The sequence below is a fragment of the Arachis duranensis genome, chromosome 2 (assembly GCF_000817695.3).
Source record: "Arachis duranensis cultivar V14167 chromosome 2, aradu.V14167.gnm2.J7QH, whole genome shotgun sequence".
NCBI classification, from domain to species: Eukaryota; Viridiplantae; Streptophyta; class Magnoliopsida; order Fabales; family Fabaceae; genus Arachis; species Arachis duranensis.
In genome coordinates this window covers 53840104-53862558 of record NC_029773.3, presented here as the reverse complement: position 1 = coordinate 53862558, position 22455 = coordinate 53840104, and the positions used below count along the sequence as shown (strand labels likewise).

Below are 22455 nucleotides of genomic sequence, written 5' to 3'. Positions count from 1 at the left end.
ATAGATGCTGAAGTAATCTATTAGAAATAAAGTAGAATTAGATCATTCTTTCCCCTAGACAAGATAAATAATTGCTAATGTGATCCAGTGGTATCAAATTTGATAGCAATTTAAACTAATGTCAGTGGAATAGTGGAATTGGTGTATTTTAATGTATAGCAGATTTGCAATCGATTGGCGCATGCCTACGATCGATTGTTGAGTGCTACAATCAATTGTAGGAGTAAACAAACAATAACTAGAACAAAAAATGAGAATTTTGACTCTGTAAAGCAAAAATTTGATTCCAAGGCTCAGAGAATTGATTGTTTCAAGGTAAACAATCGTTTGTTGGAACATTAACTATGTTAATTGTGACGAGTGACGACTACTTTCTAGAGTCTTGTTTTTAAATAGACGATGTATGTTTATTATGTGCTGTTTGAATATATATTACGAAAACTATTATTTTCTTTTTATTATTTTAATAATTGGCGTTAACTATTCTGTTATTATTGTGATCGAATATAAAACCTTAAAAAACCTTTAAAATGCCTAACTATAGAACAATAAAAAAACAGCTGAATAGAAACCGGGTTAAACCGCTAGTATATTATAGAGATAAATAAGAATAGATATATGACTGACATTATGAAAATAGAAATAGTTAAAAAAAAGGGAGAATATATCAACATAGAAATTCACGTATCCGGACAGGTCTTTTCACCGCATTCGTAAAGCCCTGCAAAAGAGTGAAGTATTCATTGTTAATCCAAAAGATTACTAATTTTTTAAAATAGTTTTTTAAATTTATAGCTTTTATTATTTTAGTTTTTTTTAAATTTAAAATTATCTATACTGGTCTATGAAATATAATTCTGGGCACCATAATAGTTCTTAAATCATTTCTAATACTGATTCAGCAAACTAAGTGCTGAGTTAGTTCTGACTTGTCACGCTAGACATCGAACTAAATAGTATCGTTTCGTTTTCGCACTTAAACAAGACAAAAACGAGAGGAGCGAGAAAAGTTTTATGATGTGCAAATTATTGTCTCCAACCAATCTTATTTTTGTCTTACTTAATACCTAAAACAAAAAGACGTCACTTAGTCATGTGTCTAGCGTGGCAAGTCAACTAGTTTAGCATTTTGTTTGTTGACTCAAGAAAAAGATCTAGGAACCAATATGATACTTGGATTTGGATCTCATGAACCAGTATAGTAAAATTTGAATTTAAATTACTAAAATGGTGAAAATCATAAATCCCAGGACTACTGTGAAAAAAAAAAAGGAAAAAAAAAAGAATGAAAGACAACTGAAAAACGGAGCATGTGTGCAAATTTAAACATGCAAATATTTAAATAAAAAAATCTGTGACAATTATAGTTCAACATATAGATATTAAAAGAAAAACAAGATGGAGTCAGGAATAAGAAGAATCCTGGACTTCAAACAGAAAACACAAAAACTCATTTTGATTGAGGAGATAGGAGTAGAAACAGTATTTCTGGAGTTCTTGAAATTGGAGACAGAACATATCTGTCGATATCTTTCTCTAACACAACCCAAGCATTTAGTAAAGTGTTAGAGAGTTGAGAAGTTGTAACTCTTAGTGAAATCAGTGTAATCTTTCCCGAATTATTTTGCACATTGCTATCACTACAATAATAAAACTTCTATCTCTAATTCCAGGTCTATGAATTTCGATTTTATCTTTCTCATAACGTTACACGAAATGTTTATAGTATCGTACGAGCAAAAACATACTGATGGCCCTCTGAATTGTCTCAACCTTAAATTTATGGGAACTATTTAATAGAAATCATGCCTCATTTCATCGTCTAACAAGCATTTGCATTAAATCATAAAATAAAGCAGCATACCTCATTAAACTTGAATAGTAAAGGGAATGGGTCTTTCTTCAAAGTTTCTTCTTTCTGCAGAGAGCCATCATTGCTTTTGAGGCCTTTCTCACCTGGCTTTTTAAACCTGCACTTCGAAAAAGATAGGTAGCCATAAACAATGAATATAATGATGATTATTCACCAAGACATACTTCCTATTCATCAATGCTGATATAGATGATGATAATGAGTAAACCCCCTAAATAGTCCTTAATGAATTTGCCTTAGACAAATTTGTACTTAAATAAATGAAATTGATGAATTAGCTCCTCATCTTTTAAAAATACCAAACATATAAGCGGGATCATTACATGAATCAATCTTTACACCTGATCTTGTTATACAGTTTAGTGCCATTTTGAGTAATCAATTTGTAATTTAAAAATAAGAGAGAAATCCCTAGTGTCAATGTGGCAGATTTGACATCGCTGCTTTTGACAAAATCAAACTTTTACCATGTTAGAAGTATAGTACATAGGTAAGTTTTTATTCAAGAGTTTTGTTTTCATTCACAACAAAATGAAATATAGACCACAATGAAAGTATGTCAATTCATGCATGATCCAAGTTAGACATTGGTTCTCTTGTTGACAAGATCAACATCACGTTATTACAGTATCCAGCAGATAAGTTAGAGAATTGGAAAAGTAAGAAGCAAAATGTAATTACTGGAACGAGAGTGGAGAAGTTTCGAGCTATGATATAAAATATCAAGCTCAATTGAAGTAGTGCCAACAAATCTACAATCAGTATTCCTGCTAATCCAGCTCAGCAAGACCAAACTAAGTCTACTTATTCAAGGAAAAATTAGACAGCGGTTAATATCCGCAGCGCACAGTTTTTTTCTAGGCTCCGGCTGGCCAATATATTAACTAAAGGCATACCATAAAATGATTTCAAGAAATCGTATGCAGGAACTTAAGATTTCAAAAGAATGAACAAAATTATCTGATATATAGGTTCACCAGTTAACAGGGAGTGTAGTACCATTTTTAGGTTCAATTCTATTTAATATGAGAGATTACTACCTGTGATCAGTAGCATTTTTAGGAAACTAGGGCCAGGAAACAATTTCCAGTTATATATTCCAGTTTTAACATACTTTTCAAGTTTTTTCAAGTTCTAATACGTGAGCTTATAAGATAAAATAGTGATCTATTATTGTAAATTGTATTCTAGTGGATATATGAAATAAAAAACAACATTCAAGAAGAATCACCTGTCAAAGAAACTTGAAAAACCATTAGATGGCCTTTTCTTGTTTCCCGTGTTTGGCAGTTTTGCATTGTCTAAATCACATGGAACTTTATTAAGATTCGAGTTTGGTGAATCTGATTTGGGATTTGCATTTAACTGCCTCGCTAAAATGTTAGTATTTGTTTCAGTGGTTTTCTTATCAGCTGCAGCTCCATGGTTGGCTTTGGTTGATTGAGCATTGATAGTTCCAGTAGCAAAAACTTCATCTCCCTTTGTAACTTGCAAGATTCTCTGTTTTTCAACCTGAAACCCAATTGTTGGAACAGGAGTGCAAGACTGAGAGCAATGAAGTTACACGAACGTAATTGTGCACACAGGTTGAAGTTAGAATGCCATCCAGAGCTATTGATGCGATAGGAATCAAACAACAAAAGCATGTAGTTTAAGAAGCCTTACTTCATGGAGCAAAACCTTCTTCATAGGTAATGAAAGGGTGTGATGATTGGAGGCATAGTCCTGCACAAATGTATAGAATAGAGAAATTAAAATCTGACTTAATTTCGTATATTTCCGGCAGAGAAGTGATTGAAACCTTAAAGTTTATGAAGTCATTGATTGGAGGAACAAGAGACACAGCCATGTCATTTGCTACTTCATGGCTTAGGTGATTAGGCTGCATTTCTGACTTTGTAGTCTTGTATGTTATAGAGTAAGAGACCATTGTACTAACTAGCTGAGAAAAATCGTTCTTCTCCTTTTCAGCTAGGAGATGTAATGCCACCTAAAAGTAAAGAAAAACCATCAGAAAAAGTGGAAAACCAATAAAGTGCAAGCTGAGCTGAGTGAAGGTAAAGGCAATGAAGGCTCAACTTGGAGATCAGACTAAAGTCACTTCACAAGCAAGCCTCAAAATGAAGCTACATAGGTCTTAATCATGTACCAAACTTTATAGATGACAGGAAAATATTTCTCAATTAGCTTGATCAAGAAGATGGTCATTCTAGCTACCTTGTGTTTATCTTTTTGTTTTGTTGTCTTGCTAATTTTTTATACAGATTGTTTTAAAATATTAAGCATCCAATTGCAACAACATTAAAGCATAGTACGCTGTATATTGTAGGGGAGTTTTTGATATAAAGAAGATTGATATTTACTTTGAATTTCATGATTCTCTCCGTATTTAATTAGGATTATAAGTCTACTATTCAAAATAGGGATTAGTATAATGTCTACTTTATTGCATCTATATTATTTTAGTCCTTTATCTTTTTTACCTATCTAAATCCCACATTCTCAACAAAACACTCCAGGTCTGAGACAATGAGTCATTATTGGTAATGTGGGTCTACAGGTTCTAGCAACACTGGAGCAAGATTTTGATCAAATCAGATTTTAGCTTGTGTTCAACAAACAACAAGCCTTGGGAGGTTGGAATTTCTGAAGAAAATGGAGTAGAGTTTAAAAGAATGGTCCAGGACTCACTATTAGGATTTCTAGGTATCATAGCTAATGAAACGCACCACACTTTTCGGTGGGAAGAGTTCCTCTAGAGTTAACCCTAAGGTTAGAGTAGGAACAGTAGTCCAACACTTGACAAGCTCTACTATTAAAATCTATGTAAAATAATCTAGAAAATACTTAAATAAGTTATTTGTTCCCTTGAAAATATTATCAATTTTGGTTTTGGTCAACAACAAAACCTTATCCCACTACGTGTGTCAGATACATGGATGAAATAATGTCATTATGCCCCCTCATCCCTCAAGTATCATGTTTGCTGTAAGCTCATTTAGGCTCAAATCTCTTTTGATCACCCCATTCATAGTCTTTTTGGGTCTCCCTCTGCACTGCCACTAACCACTGGTTTATCATCAATTTAATATAACCTCTTGACAGGATGATCTACTGGAATTCCCTTCACATGTCCAAGCCATCCCAGCCACTTTGACTTTCTCTCTCATGTCCCCGTTTCTTATTTTATCATGGCCACTAATCTGTCTAATCATCCTCATTTCGGCCAAAACAAGACTTTATTTGTCTTCATCCTTTATGCCCTAACACTCTATCCACATAACATCACTAGTCGAAATACAGGGCAATAAAATTTACCTTTAAGTTTCTAAAGTACTTTTTTATCACATATAAAACCCAAAGCACTCCTCCAAATTGACCAGCCAACTTGAATCCCATATTTTACACCATCCTCCATTGTGTTGAATATTCAACCAAGATACTTAAATATCTTGGCCCGTTGGATGATGTTTTCTTCAATTTTCACTTCTAAATTAGAGTTCTCGCTTCCTATGTTATGCTTCATGTACTCCGTCTTAATACAACTTATGCGTATATCATGTACTTCACAGATTGTTTCTAAACACCTTTTCCACATAAATCTTTCCAAATTTCAACTGGTATATTGTCCAGATCCACTATCTACCATCCGGTTTAGGACCTCCTTAACTTCAAACTCTCGAATTCTTAGAAGTAATTAAAGTTTTGGTCCTCATTTCTTGTGTGTAGTTGACCCAAGCACGAAAGAGTCTCATGTTTCTCATTGAGAAATTTATTAGAATAGTTCTTCCATCTTTAGTTAATACTCTCTTCTATGACCAAAATCTCATCTTTATACTCAATGCACTTAACTTGGCCCAAATCACTAGTCCGGTATAAGATTTAAGTTATAAATCAAATCAAATCCTAGTTTTAAGTATTCCAAAGTAGAATTAGCACATCACCGGTCTTATCGTTGGTGGAGACAGAATATGCAACAACGGAGAAATTATATCTTCAACAATGCAACTAACTGATAGGTGCCTTGCAATATGTGGTGGGACTTTGTAGTGCCAAGTATTCAAAATGTCAATCTTCTCAGACATCATTGTTCGATACCTGGACATTTATAGCATTATGAAAAATATTTTGTAAGAATGCCATATTTAAAGATTTATGCTAAGTCCTACAAGAACAATTTGATACCTTTGATAAGACTTTGGCCACTCAATGCTTGGCTTCTGAACTTGAGCTACTATATGATGTACACCAATTGCTATGGGCGGCAAATATACTAGTGAAGACAGAACAGAAATGTGAATGAAATATGTTTTGCAACAATATCTATTGAAATTATTTCTCTTCTTACCATGAAGGGGCATTTGTTGTGTACGCCATATGAATTTATGCAATACATCAAAAACTCCAAGAATATCGAAGCACTTGACCTTTAATCAAATTTGAAAACAAATGTCAATGTTTCAAAAAGAATCAGCAAATTACCCAGCGTAACTCTAGTGGTCAATAATGCTTACAGTTTTTTGCATCACGGGATCATGATAATTGAGAAGCAAAATATTTTCATGAATTCCATCCGAAATCAAGTCACTATCACCTCTGCAAAATTAAATGGCCAGTTTTACCAAGGACATACACATATTTCAAAATGACAGGATAATGTAGAGGAACAATAATGTATGGCCTACCGGTTTGATATCAGGGAGTACAAGGAATCAAATTCAAAAGACTTGCTTTTAGGTGAATTTCTTTCCAACTTCTTTCTTTTCCTATGGAAAATCTAAGAGAAGCAGACCATCAAATACAAATATTGTAAAGATACTGCTAATCTTATTTAATATGAAATAAATAGACAAACTCAAAAGGTTAATTCACATTACCTCCTTCCAGATGTCTATAACATTCTTTGACATGTCCTTCTGGCCAACTACTTGAGAAGCTAAATCAAACTGAAAGCCAACAAGCCATGTGATTATTAAATCCAGCATGTAATAAACAAGAGTGATCTTCACCCAACAAAAAAGTCCACTTAAACTTTTGACTACATAAACCCACAAAAGAATGAAAGCGATATATAATAATTGGACCTCTACGTAATATAAAAACTAAGAAAATTTCCACCATGATAGTAATTCAACAATTCAAGAGTCAAGAAAAGACAGGTCTAGAGTGTTTTCCCTCCAACAAATCTGAAAATGCCAGAGCTCTCTCTCCCCTCTAGGTTGCACATACTGAGTTTTCTCTTTAGGTTCTAGATACCTTGCTGAAGGAGAAGAAACTTAGAAAGGAGAGAATTCTTGAACTATTTGTATGATTCTAAGTTTATTCACTGCAAACACTTACCTATAAACACAACTACTAGGTGGATTAGGAAAGTAAACACAGCAACACATACTTTACTACTTTCAATAAATACAACACTAAAACTGCTAACCACAAACATATCTCAACATTAGAAAGTACAACACGAAATTTTTTATCACAAACTTTGATATAGTATGCAAAATTCGAAAGAACAAGCCAATTGTGCTCACTTGTCTTTACCCTAAGTTAAGAGTACAAAAATTACAACCACAAGCAACAAAGACCATAATAGTGTTAAGTTATCGCAGGAGCTCCCTCGAGAACTTAATCTCTTTCATATATCTTTCTCTTAAGAGGTAAAAGATTCGCAACCATTATGCAGAGATATTAAGAATTAAAAAGTAATTCAAAAGTAGCAAAGTCATAAGCTCAAAAGAGTAAGAAATGGTAACAACTGAATCAATCTGTAATAAATGAGACAAAAATGTTCTTCCAAATTTCTGGTTCACATTTAGTCTTACCATATTGAGGGTTTCCTTTTTCTTGGAGAGAAATTGCAGAGTATTCAAGCATGAGCGTATATCACACTCTGAAATGTGAGAGGTCAAATAAAACAAATTATCAACAAGTAATCTAAGCTAGAATATGGTGTATTTGCTTAAAGCATAACTCTTCAAGGAGATGTGTTTCATACATTATTACTTAGGGTATGTTAGAAAAGACCAAAGATTAAGCTTATTTCAATATTTTCTTATTGATTTTTGTTTTATTTAATCAATTGATAAGTGGAGAAATGATTACAGGTATGAAATAATCATCTTTTGCATATAAACATAGGTTTCGAAATGTTGTTTATCCATATAAGTTGAATTTTAACTTAACATTATCAACTTATTATGATTTCATTTGACGGATTTCCAAACAAAATTTTTTCAAGGGGAAAAGAGAGGCTGCTTCCAAACATGATCTTGATTTTGGAAAACATGTTGACTTTAGAAATATAAGTCTCTTCAAGGATCAACTTTTAGTCCATATCTTTTGGTTTTACGCTGGTATTGGAGGCTCTTTCCAAACATTGGAGATCCGATGCACCAATGGATGCTTCTTGCATATTATAACGTCCTAGGAGGACAATAAAGAGAAGAATTGAAGGCTAGCCTTGAAGAAATAAGTTTTGGAAGAACATAGTTTACAAGTTTCACATAAGTAACAAAGATATTGATTGTATGTTTAGCAAGACATAAATTCTAACCTAGATGTGAAAATTGGACTCAATAAGTCAATAGTTAATACTAAAACACAAGGTACAAGAATCAATTGCAATGTATGATTCAACTTATCTAGGTCACTCCCAAGATTAATGAGGAATATTTTCAGCTCCTCATGATTATATAAATTGGTATCAGGACCTTCCACCTTGTTGCTCTGCTACAATAAAGTGATATAATATAGGTGCTAATAACAACAATGCTATGTTCGTCAAAGACTAGTCAGAGGAATAGTTCCCAGATAGCCTGTGCGCACCAAGGCTGCAGAGCATGGTGGGATGTTAAGAATCACTTGAAAACAAGGTATGATTTGAGTCAAAAATCGAAAACCATAGTATTCCGATGTGAGGCTTATAAGTCCTTGAGCTCTTCAATTAGAATAGTTAGCTTTCGTGGTCTAGTTCTCCCTAGAATATAATCGAGTAAAAGATGCTATTTCAGGTTTTTAATGGCCAATCCTAGTTCGAGAGGTGATTATCCTTTAATTTCAAAGGTCATGTCCTACCCATTGTAGGAGGATATTGGATCAAAAGGCTAATGATAGTACAGCTTTTCATAAAGCAGTGGGATCTGGTTCAACATTAATTTTATTTGTCTGCTAATAGGTCTTTATCTCTCAACCTTGAGGACAAGATGGGTCATTTGTGGGGAAGTAGAGTTAGAAATCTATTAGTTAAGAGATGGTTCTCTTGTATAGAGAATACACATAAGGGGAGAAGGGAATTAATAAGGTGACTGGGCATCTTTTTAGCAACTGTTGGAGAGTTTAGTAGCTCTAAATCTTCCTCATATCAATCACATTCGAGGTTATTGACAAATTGTCATCAATCCTATATCAATAAACAATTTCTTTTCAGTTCCTGTGTCCAATTACAAGTTCTAACAGTGCTTTTAAGTAGAAGAGGACTTCAGGTGTTTTATAGATAAAAGTACAGCTAAAGCAATTTTGACCATATAGTACAAAGGACTAAACATCCGATGAAAAAAGTCTGACAAAGAAAAAGAATACCCAATAACAGTGTAGATTAAAGTGGAGGGTGATCCACCACTAACTAAAGGTAGATACACCAAGAAAAGCCACATTTGAAACTTTTAATTGGTCCCAAGATGAAAACAAGATAGGGCTCCCCCTTCCATGGCTTTCAACAGTTGATCCTATATAGTGCATACATATGTTTGCATAACGAATTGACAAGAAAGTTAAAACTCACTAGAATAAGATTAGAGAACCAACCTGTGTAATTCGCTAGAGCAGTGAGCGCAATAGCACTAGCTTTCATTCCCTCCTTGTTACATATATGTTTAAGCCTAAAAAGTTAATTTAGGTTAAAAATGGAACTAACAAAACTCAATGGACAGAAAAATCTCTACTATACTAAAGAACAGTGAAATAATAAAATGTAATCTGGTGATAATTGATACTAGCAGAGTTCAAAATTAAAAGTACAAGCTCAATTACCCATATTTTATGTATGTAGCTAGCACTTAAGCAACTTATTCAGCTACTTCACTAAAGTTAACTTCCGATATTCTTAGCTGATTACTATGTGCTACTTATTTCACCATTATGAAATGGCACGTGGAGATGGGCTATGTTTAGGACAAATACTGTTTACAACTTGAACTTTGACAGGAAAATATAACAGTTCACTAATCTTGGTAATTCTCTTTATTATGGTGTTTGAATCATAGGATTAATGTTTGCTTTTTTCACAGGTGCAATTTACACGTGTCCTCTAACTAATAGCTTGTTAGAATACTTTCCTCTCTTGAATTATTAAGAAATACTAGAGTAAGACCCATGCAATGAGCAGAATAGTAAATTAATTATAGTATATAGTATATTTTAATAAATATTATATTATTTAAAAATTAATTGAAATATATATAAACTAATATTAAATTTGATGTGTTTTTATTTAAAATGTTTTGTAATACAAAAGTTTTTGATATTAAAGTTGTACAAAGTTACATCTTCAGTTGTTTTTATTTTCGCATTTATTATAATTGACAGACTTAGTCTCTTTATATGGTGTTTGTCCTCCTTTTTTATTTTCGGTTGTTGTTGGAGTTATTTCTTTCTTCTTTCTGTCATATATTCTTGTGGAGACATGATGTTTCTGAACGGTTGACTTGTATACATTTTCTAATCTATTGTCCTTTCTATTTCTTTCTTCTTTCTGTCATATATTCTTATATGTTCTTCATCTGAAGATGTGTCTTATATTCGTTTACTTTTCTTTTTCCTTAATCTCTTAATTCATGTCATCTAGGTTTGATGATATTAGTATTAGTGAAGCTGGTTTCTATAATCAATGAAAAATATAAATAAGCAATAAAAATGATGTGAATAAATAAAATTTTTGTTGCATTACCTGTTTTATTTGTTGTGATAGGGGTTAAGTTTCAGTATTTTTTGTCAGAACAAATGTCTTGGTAATAATGTATTGTTGAGAACATAGTTAAAATTATTTACTTTGACTTCAAATATAAGTGTGAGGCTGTATAAATTTTTCAATTGGAATGGTGCTTTAATATCATTGCTGGCTTGGAGTATAATTAGATTTAAGATAGTTGTTTCCAATAAAAGGATCTACATATGATATTTGTTGATTTGGAAAAAGCGTACGACAGGGTACCACGAGAGGTCTTATGGAAGGTTTTAGAAAAGAAGAGAGTAAGGATCGTATATATTCGTGCAATTAAAGACATGTATGATGGGACTACAACTAGTGTGAAGACTCAAAGTGGTGTGTCAGAGGAATTTCTTATTGGTATAAGATTACACTAGGAATCATCCTTAAGTCCATATCATTTTACATTAGTCTTGGAAGTACTCACATAACATATCTAAGAACCTATACCATGGTGCATGCTTTTTACTGATGATATCATTCTTATGGGAAAGTCAAGAGAAGACCTAAATAAAAAATTGGAGTTATGGAGAGAAGCTCTAGAAGTGTATGGTCTGCACATAAGTCGTAACAAGACAGAATATATGGAATGTAATGTAAGTTTAGCCTGCCAAGGGAAAACCCTAATATAGAGGTGAAGATTAGAGATAACATCCTACGAAAAGTTAAGAGTTTTAAGTATCTTGGATGCATCATACAGGATAATAGAGAGATTGAACAGGATGTAAATCATAGAATCCAAACAGGTTAGTCAAAAGGTTGGTCAAAATGACAGAGTGCGTCTCGTTTTATATGTGACAAAAAAGTGTCTTTAAAATTTAAAGGTAAATTCTATCGCACTGCTATCAGATCGACTATACCTTATGGTACAGAGCGTTGAGCGGTCAAAAGGGAGCACGAACATAAGCTAAGCGTGGCAGAGATAAAGATGTTGAGATGAATGAGTGGTCATACACAATTGGATTGAATAAGAAATGAACATATAAAAGAGAGAGTCGGAGTAATATCTATTGAGGAAAAGATGGTAAAATCGCGTCTCAAGTGGTTCTGACACGTCAGAAGAAGACCGACAGAACACCCCATCAAGAGGGTGGATGAGATGAAAGATGGAAAATGAGTGAAAGGCAGAGGAAGACCTAAGAAGACCATCCATGAGGTGGTCAAACGAGATCTACATGTGAACGGTCTCTCTATATGATTGAACGAGTAAATTAGTGATCCACCAATTGAACCAATGACCCAATGACTGAATTAATTACCAGTTCGATTCTGATAACTGGTATTTCACAAAAGGAGTCCCTCATAAGGATTTTGACAACTTGACTCGTTGACCCGAATCAAATCAGTTGTTTGAATGCCAATATAAAGGTGCCAGGTGTCTGATGAGAATTCAACATTGTGTACATCTGCCAAGCTGACGTTGGAAAAATCAAGGAAGCCAGAGGTGTATGGTTTAAGATTTCAAGAAGCAGCCCTCTCTGGCTTAATCAGTTGGGCTTAATTATAGCTTTGCTATATTTGAGGTGATGAAGTTTGGCGGTAATTTGAAATGGAAATAATGAAAGAGGACGCAGCAGTGATGTGAGGACAAAAAAAGCATGAAGATGATGAATAATAGCAGAGGAAAAGCATGGAGATCATGAAGATGATGAATGATGGATGACAGGCTCAGCAAAGAAAAAGACACCGTTTTGGAGCCTGACTTAAAAATGCAAATGGGGTCTGTGTGACTGATAACACGCAAGAGATTATCGTGAATCACAGGCATAAATTTGGTGGATCCAAATTGAGTTCACTGAAAATTCGGCAGACAAATTTAAATCACAAGTAAAAATTTAGGAACAATTATGAGCTTTTATATGTCAAATTTGGTTTGGCCGAAGTGATATCTATAGTAAAACTCGGATATAGTGGATTGTACTAAAGCCTTGCCCTCATTATAAGTGGAACTGAATCATGAGGTACCAATGGTAATAACTAAGCTGTAACTTTGTATTCTTTTATATAAAAGCAGAAATAGTTTAAGATAACAAGACCATCACCTGCTTACCACACGACCAACTGTTGGCTGAACAAACATATGAACCCTGCCATGGTAAAGATCTCTTGTCAAGAAATCAAATTGTATATAAATTGAAATATACATATAACAGAAGAACAGATGGTAGGATGCAGACACGAAAGGGAAGGAAAACTAGCTTGGAAGAAATAAATAATTAAATATTAAAATATATTGTTGCCATTATATGTTATTTTAATTTGACTCGTAAAAGTTTCTATTTTACCGGCGATGTGTGTACAAATACAGTTTGGTTAAAGTCCCTATGGTTTATGCTCGTATTAACACCATCTATTAGAATTAACACACTAATGTGTGCACAGCAAATTACAAACAGAACACATATATTGGTTCGAAAATTCATATTATCTTGTCCCTATGCATAATACCCATTTTCAACAAAGATCCCAATCGTAACAAATAATTTCAATTTGATTCTTCAGGATAACTTTATGTCAAGTTCATGGTTAGTTTAACATCAATATATGGTAGCCACCATGACAAATTAGAAAAACATTGTTTTTTCCCATTAAGGACCATAGTAGGAACTATAACGACCAAAAGTGCATTTAACCAAAGTTGAATTAGTACCGAGCTGTACGGGATCAAAGTTGTAAAACAGACAGAAACCTTGCATCTAAAATGCACTATATTTTAATGATAACAAATCATATAATACTCAAACTCTAAAATAAAACTTTATGCTTTTCATTCATGGCGACAATTGTATTGAACATAAACAAAATTGAACGGCGAGATGATCGAAGGGAGTAAGTTCCCCGGAATAAAGCAAGAGGCACCGCGAACCCCATTGATTTAATATACTTCGTGAATGTTACAATGGTCCAAAGTTATTTGGTGGATCAGTAGTCCATAATACTTTCTTATGGTTCTATACTTGGTTTACTAGAGTTTTATAGAGCATCTCATTCTGTATTTAGTAAATCAAAATAATCATTTGTTTTTGCTTGCAACTTTTAAAAGTTACCAATATTTTTTAAAGTACCTAAAAAAACATTTTTCAAAATTAATTTGTGCTTATTAAAATTAGAGTGATTACCAAAATCAGTCTTAAAGGTTTAAAAGCATATATTTTAGTCCAAAAAAAATTAATATACAAAAACATCTCCAAGGTTTTACTCTGATAGACAATCAGTCTCTAATTCTTTTCCAGCAGAATAATTACCTAAATTAGTCTCCAAAAATTTTAAAAACAGACATGTTAGTTCCTAAAAAAAATTAATACACATTTTTTGCATGTTTTTGGGAAAAAGTAATGATAAATTTATTCATTAGATTCTTATGTATGTATTTATAATAGGTTTAATTATTATGTTGATCCCTATAGTTTTGTAAAATTTTCAATTAAGTCCCTATACTTTTTTCCTTTTAATTGGGTCCCTACACCAAATTTTTTTTTTTCAATTAGATCCTTCTTAGTAGTAATTGACTTAATTGTATAGAGACCCAACTAAAAAAAAATTGGTGCAAGGACTCAAATAAAAGGAAAAAAAAGTGTAAGGATTCAATTAAAAAAAAATTAGTGCAAGGACTCAATTAAAAAAAATAATAATAATAATAATAAGGTTCAATAAAATTATTAGAGATTATTCTACAAAAAATTCAATATTAAAACTATTTGATAGTTTTGTATTTAATATAACTTAGCTTGGTGTGATAGCTAGGAATTAAATATAATCAAAGTTATTCTTCTATTTTCACTTGAATCTCAATTTGATCATCAAATTATCAATTAACTCAAAAAGCTAACTGAATTTCTACTTCATAATAAATACCATATTAGAAATCAAATAGGTTTAACTTAACCTTAAAAGTTAATTTGATTATAATATCTACTAATATTCTTTTTCTAATAAATATTTGAAAAATTTAGTGAGTCATGTCTAGAAAATAGACGGAAAACTGTTATGTCTGATGAAAAAAACGTTAGAATTGATCTATGTATTAATTTTCTTTGAAGACTGAAGTGTTCACTTTTAAAATTTTTAGAGACTGATTTGGGTAATTACTCTTAGAATTAAAAGTTTGATATAACTCCTTATGTTAATAAATATCTAACTGTTATATTTGTCTATTATAATCTTTTTAAATTTTAAAAGTTATTTTATCAAACTCAATTGTTATTGCTTGTGCTTATTAAAAGGCATGTTTAGTTGGATTTACTAAACATAAGTGCCACAACTTTTAAAAAAGAGTAAAGTATCGTTTTTATCCCAATGTTTTGGGTAAGTCCCAAAGTTGTCCCTAACGTTTCAATCGTCCTATTTAAATCCCTAACATTTCAAAATTGACTGAATGTTATCCTACCGTTAGGGATCCGTTAACAAAATTGACGGCAGGACAAAATTGAGACGATTTTGAAACGTTAGGGACTTAAATAGGACGAAAACGTTAGGGACAAAATCGATACATAAAAATAAATTTGAATTTAATTTTATCTTTTAATAATATTAATTTTTTACTGTAAATAGTATTCAATTATTTTTTAATTATATCTAAATAAATTACACTTAATCACATTACTTTCATTTTAAATAAATTTATTTTTTTATAATTTTAAAGAATTTTGATACATTAGAGACAAAAGGTATAATTTATATTTTATTGTATATATATTATTTTTTTTCTTTTTTGCAAGTTTATATACTAGTCATTCTACAAACATTTCATAATGACTAAAAATCTTTAAGAGTAAAATTATAAAAAAATTAATTTATTTAAAATGAAAGTAATATGATTAAATGTAATTTATTTAGATGTGATTTAAAAATAATTGAATACTATGTATAGTAAAAAAAATTAATATTATTAAAGGATAAAATTAAAATTTATTTCTATATATTATTTTTGTCCCCAACGTTTTTGTTCTATTTAAGTTCCTAACGTTTCAAAATTGTCTTAATTTTGTCCCACCGTCAATTCTGTTAATGGATCCCTAATGGCAGGACAACATTGAGTCAGTTTTGAAACGTTAGGGACAACTTTAAGACTTATCCCAAACGTTGGAGACAAAGATGATACTTTCCTCTTTAAAAAACTATCTTTCAAAAAAACTTTACCAAACCAATCCTAAAAACCTTACAAAAATTACGCTGAAATGATCAAATATATGTAATACCATTATGGCTGCCCCATTTTTTCTCAGGAACAAAAAAATAAAAACAGAAAGAAATATAGCTTACTAAGTTGCAACGTGTAACCTGTGCCACTAACCTACAAAATGCATGCCGAGATTCTAGAAACAAAACAAATGCACTTTTATCTTGCTTGGACACAGTTCCTTTTCCAGAATAACTATTAGAACAACTAGTTTTGGATATATCCCCCTGACCATTTAAAGAAAATGGAAAGAAAATGGCTAATATAGCTTGTTTTCTTTTTAAATGGAGGGACGACAGAAACTTCCGCCAAAAGTTGTCACACAAAACCCCCCATTGCTGCTTTTAAATCACTCCAAAACACATTTTAGTTACATTTGGCCATTCCGTTTCTTGTCATCCTTAAACCTAATATAGCTATTTTTCGGAACACAGCAGTCCATGCCCACACCAACAATGAACAAAAATTACTAGGACACTGCATCCCTGTTATGGTTGCCTATTTGTAATCAATGCTTGCCAGAGATTAAATAACAAGAAGAAAATTACACGTTTGACGCCAAGTTATGACAGCTCAAGAAAGGAGTGAAGACGTTCTAATTCATCGTTTAAAAGACTAAGAAACTTACTTGGCTATCTGACGTAACGGTCTTAAGGCAGGTGCATATAAATCATTACAAATGCAAATCACCTGTGTCAACAACCAATACCATCACCGATATAATAGACAGCAACTGATTTAGCACTTAACTATTCTAGTAAACACATGACAATAAAATGCTTGAAACTCACAGGTCTTGATAATGTTGCTCTTTTCCACCCCTTCTTTGACGATTTCCTTCCAGCATCAGACTTTGTTTCAGCAGAAACCTGCATTGTTAAAATAAACCAAGTTTCATGAATGTTCTTAATAGCAACTTGATTTTAAATCCCTTATAGCTAATACTAATACTTCTCAAGAAAAGCCAATAGTTGCTGATATACTAGCATTATATTAATTAATAAATGGATTCTTGATAAATTAGTGGAAAGGTGAGGCTAATTTTTTTTTTCTTTAATATGGTGTTAATTTTTTTAAAATTGTTATTAAAGAAATCAGGACGGTCAGATTTGTTGAAGGACGAAGAGGAGTATGAAATCGGAGAGTTCGATTTCAGTGCATGCAATTTTTTTCCCGAAAACCACCCAAATCGGTAGGTCCGATTTCAATTTTTAAATTTTTTAAAATAGAAATTAGAGGGCCCAGTTTTAATATTTTAAATTTTTTAATTGTTTAAAAAATAAAATCGGATGGTCCAATTTCAATATTATAAAGCGTGCAATTTTTTCAGAACAAAGTTGGAATCATGCACCAAGTTGTGGAATGGCCATATCACTGAAATACACTTTAAAGTGAACACGTGTGCATTACAAGTTTTCTTTTCCAATAAAAAATTACTTTGCGAAAAGGTGAGCCATCAAACAAGGTATATGTCTATTCGGAAAATTTATGGGAATAATTACACTTTTATGGGAACAAGATATATTAAAATATTTAAGAAAGTCATGCTGCTCAGCTGAAATAGACAACTCTGGCCCCTTAAATCAATTCAGCTTGAATAATACTGTACAAATGTTACACCCAGGGAACATTAAAAGCATAAACCCTGGTCTTCAAAAGACAGAAACGAACTGAAGAACAACATTCAGTTACAATAAGTTCAAGCCCATTCTACCGACTTTTTTAGGCATGTGCCCCCTTTTCGAAACTTATCAAATGCCACATTTTTTGTAACTAATTACTCATATGTCATCTTTTTATCATAGTGACAACTGATTTATTATTTCATTTTTAATTATGATTGTTTATAATAACATAGGAAGTGTGGCTTCTAGGAAATTTCAAAAGAGTGACATTTTGGTAATAAATTTTGAAACACTGACACATTTGTGCATTCTCTTCCTAGTAATAGGAGCATGAAATCAAAACAGCTGAACTAAACCAATAAATAAGTGAAATAACAACAATCAAAAGCAGTATACAAACATCTTTGATGAAAATAAGAAATATTACTATGTGGAAAAGAATCTTTGACTAACCATCTTCAAAAGAACCTCCACAGCACCCTTGCCTTCACCAAGGGCTCCATCAATTTCATCCACCACCTGGAAAGTGAAGTCAATAGAAAACCATTTTTGTTGTAAGTATTGATGGTAAGAAGCAAATGAAACATACTGAGAATAAGAATAACAGTAAAAATAAAATAAAATAAAATAAAGTACCAGACACTTTGGCCTTGAATCAGACAAGACAGAGTTCATTTGAACAACATCAAGGATTTTGGATTCAATAGTTGATGTAGAACGATCATCACTAGCATTAACCTACAACATTATTGTCCTGATCAGTATATTATATTAAAGCATCTCTAACAAGAGGCACAGAAACACGAAGAAGCAATAGAGGAGAGAGAAAAGCAAAATCAAACCAACTTAGTCAATAAGAGTTGATAACATGAGAAAATATGAAATACAGTTGAACATCATGAAGCATATACCCTTTGTCATATGTAAATAACATGGACAACAACAATAATGTTATTTTATTTTATTCATTAGATCAACTTGGCCACATGAATCAAACAACCGATTGCATCTTGGCAAAAAACCTTTCAACCAAAAAGAATACACAAAACGAAGCAAAATTAGGTCCTGTGCCAAAAATTGTAATTGCTAACAAATTCATCTAATCAACTGATATTACATTCATAAATCACTAGCAAGAATATTAAATTTTACAACCTGAACAGTCAAAAAGGAAATGAGTATATATGATAGCTTGAATGCCCTGATTTTGAATAAAGAGTGGAAAATATACCTCCACTACATGATATCCACAGTGCCTGGCAGCTACATGGGCAATTGTTGTTTTTCCAAGACCAGGTGATCCACAGAGCAGAAGGATCTGCAGTACTAATAAAAACAGTTACGGATGGGATTCAACATGACTATCTCACAACTTGATTAAAGGCATCGGTATAAATATGGAAGTAGCATATTATCATGTAAGATCCAAACAATGACTAAAGTGGAAATGCATGGTATGAATTGTTTGAGAAGGATATGAAGAAAATATTTTAATGCGATATTTCTTGAAAAAAATCTTCAAATTAAAAGAAAAGAAAATAAGCCCATAATAATCACATAAGATGAGAATGATGACTAGGCTACAAAGCTCTATTGGAAATTCAGACATTGAGTTCCACTCTAACTATTTGGATTCTGAACACTGTATTGGCGCTGAAATTAGGGGTATTTGACTCAATTATCAGACTTTGGTATGAACTGGATTATTTGACCCAAAGGTATATCTAGTGGTCTTTTACAACCCACAACTCTTAACCCCTTTTGTTTCTTTCGCATATCAAATGTGAGTGTTATATCTTACGCGCACACACATGTATTTTGAACAAGCTCATTACTGTTAAACACAATGCAGCTCAAGCACCAAAAAAATATTAAATACCTTCTGTTCTGGTGGACCAACATTGGTTGTCCTTGTATTCAGTATATCCTCAATGCTCTGTGAGTTACTACTCCCATCCATACTTCTTGAATTTTTATACCTCCCACTACTCCATTTGGCTCCTCTGTTTCTCCTTGAAAACTTTGAATTGAAAGGTCGCTGATTTTGGGCAACAGAAGAATGTCTCTTCAAAGCAAACAAAACATCATCTGATGTACTTCGAATATCAGATCCAAAAACAACAGAGTCCCATTGTTTCAACCATAAGAGTACCTGTCTTAGACAATAAACAAATCAACTAATGGGTACAAAAGCAAATTGTTAAAAAAATTAAAGAAAAAAGTAGAAATAATGTTTATATCTTCCAACTATAGCTCTTGTAAGTAATTATTTCAAGAGCTAAATTTCATGTTAGAGATGTACCTCGCGATTTGTTTGTTCATCACTAAGAAGCTCAGTAAATGACTTTGGTGCATATTTATCTACCCAAAGTTGCTCATGCACCATTTGTGTTGCAGGAACATCTAGATAGCTTTGGCCCTCCAAACTAGCTTCCATGGTCTTTTAAAAAAGAATAATCATTAGGAAACCTTAAATCTATGATAAACAATTTTGAATTTTCTCCAAGTATACCTATCATAATGTAAAATCCTGAAAATTTTATAAGGTTTAGCCACTTCAATATCAGAAGATGTGTATTTAAGTCCAAACCTTAGCGATAGCCTCTTGCTCCAATCTTTCGAAGAGAGCATTAATAGGTTCTAAAGTTAGATCTGCAAGCAAATAAAATTCCCAGTTACACAAAGCATGACATTTTGAAGTTTCCAAATATATTAATAGGCCTAGATTCATCTATATCCATAAAGCATGGAACTAAATCAAGCTGCCAGTTATAGATGACTAGTCAACATCAAGTGAAAACCGAATTAGTGACAAACTAATCATATATTCATTATTTAGATAGAGATAACTAAATGAAGTTGGAACCAAAAGAACCAGACTTCTGGAAAACACATCAACCTAATTTGCTAGAATACAAGGATATGTACCACGCTTTTACTACAAAATCGCATCAAGATGCACCAAACTGAAAGAATGGTCATTAAATTTGAATTGTTATCTGCATATGAATTTCCAAATCATTTTATAATACAAGTGAACAGAAAACAACTATTGCGGAATTATCTACAAAACCTTATGATGGACATTCAGAAATTGATGGTAAATCAGTCAACCTCAAAATTTTAGAGAACTTTCGAATTAAAATCCCTAATTTGCAAAATTCTCTCTTAAGTATGAGAACTTACAAAGGTATTTTAGCATGAAATACCCACAATGCTAGCTACTGCAAACCATTCACTTCATCAAATTTCCCTCCTCTGACAACCCTTTATACTCTAAAATCTGCCAAGCCATGATGGCTTCCACTATACTCTCTACAACTAGAATGATAACAACCACAACCCCAACCATGATCCAACAGTTATGCCTGGCTAAACTCCCATAGCCCTGTGTTTTCCCTTTGTTTTCCTAGAAGTCAGGGAGCTGTAATGCATGACTCTAATTCTTAATAAAATAAGTATCACACGCAATTCTCTGTTTCTAAGGGTTTCGCCAAATAATGCCTCTACTCTATTATGTTTATCACTATTGTCTTTCAGGTTGAAGTAAGCACTGAATCTAACAAGACACAAAACCATAATCAGATCAGCATATTAACTACAGTTCTTAAAAATCTTTCACATTCCAAATTCCAGAAAATTTTAACTAAATTGTACGGAAATACAATATAATGGAAGGTTACGGAAAAATAGGGTATTCAAGTTATTTACTATAATTGTATCCCACTCCATCCTTTCCAACCTCGTTTAAATAATGCTGGATTTTTTTTTTTTTATGCTAGGTGTTTCGTGAATCTGTATTAACAAACATAGCAAAGTTAATTTAAACCGTAACTTCATGAAACTGATAACCTCAAGTAATTTCCCAATCAAGATTTGCCAATTCCTTAAAATCCTATTTGTTTGAAAGCGTAAAATGGTAGAAATTTAATCACTTTTTTTTCTTCTCTATTCCATTGCTAAAGCAATAAAAAAAATGAAAGGTTACACAAAACTACGCCCATATGAAACCTTACCAGCAGAATTGGCTCTCCAGTCCAACTTCCTAGCGAGTTCCAACCCTTCAATGCGGTTCAGTTTTGCGTAAACTCTATCGCCGCTAGGCGCAGTAACCGGCATACACTCCCCGTGGATCTCCCAAGCGTACCTTGACAGCTCCTTCTCCTTCACAAACCTATCTTCTTCTTCCATTCGAACGCCTCTAGGAGGAGGTGAGTATTGAAGCCAGTCCTCATCGTCATTGGAAACTGCATCAACCTCAGAGGCAGCAGAATCGCCAACCCTAACCCGCTTCTCCTCGGAAAGCGACCTGACTGGAGAAGGATCGTCGGAACGCGACCGCTTGTGGCCATTGGATTGGGGTTCTGGAAGAACCACCAGATCTGGCGATTCTGGTTGCGGGTGCGTTTGCGGTTGCTTTTGCGGTTGCAATTCCTGTTCCTGTTCGGGTTCGGGGATGTCAAAATCTGGGTAGTCCCTTTCGAGCTCGAGCAGTTCGAGCTCTTCAGGAAGGGGCATGTCCATGTCCATGTTCATCATCTCCTTTTGGAAGATGATAATCAGAAAGATGTCAAAGATGTTTCAGACTTTCGGGGTTCAGCAATAAGAGGAGGCCGATGATCCGATTTGGACTTTTTCCGTCATAATAGCGGCGCGGGAACGGGATTGTTTTTGGCGGGAAAGTGATGCAAATGTGGATTTTTTTTATTTAAATAAATAAAAATTAGGATAATTCACTTTCGTAAACCAAAGCAATTCCAATTTTACGTGTATCCTCCAAATCTAAAAGTGTTAC

General features: G+C 32.9%; 1 protein-coding gene across 1 annotated transcript; it reads right to left on the bottom strand.

Moving 5' to 3' along the window:
* Positions 1-543: 543 nt before the first annotated feature.
* LOC107474482 (uncharacterized) lies at positions 544-22283 on the bottom strand. Its single transcript, XM_016094109.3, has 23 exons — positions 21677-22283; positions 20251-20312; positions 19963-20100; positions 19540-19812; positions 18892-18978; positions 18297-18398; positions 18114-18179; positions 16827-16904; positions 16664-16725; positions 12899-12943; positions 9677-9750; positions 7696-7763; positions 6751-6819; positions 6559-6650; positions 6388-6469; positions 6222-6300; positions 6059-6146; positions 5818-5971; positions 3675-3863; positions 3539-3598; positions 3105-3385; positions 1865-1970; positions 544-721 (listed from the first exon to the last, which is right to left on the bottom strand). The coding sequence occupies exons 1-23, from the start codon at positions 22197-22199 to the stop codon at positions 668-670; spliced, it is 2832 nt and encodes a 943-aa protein (XP_015949595.1). The 5' UTR covers positions 22200-22283; the 3' UTR covers positions 544-667.
* Positions 22284-22455: the final 172 nt, after the last annotated feature.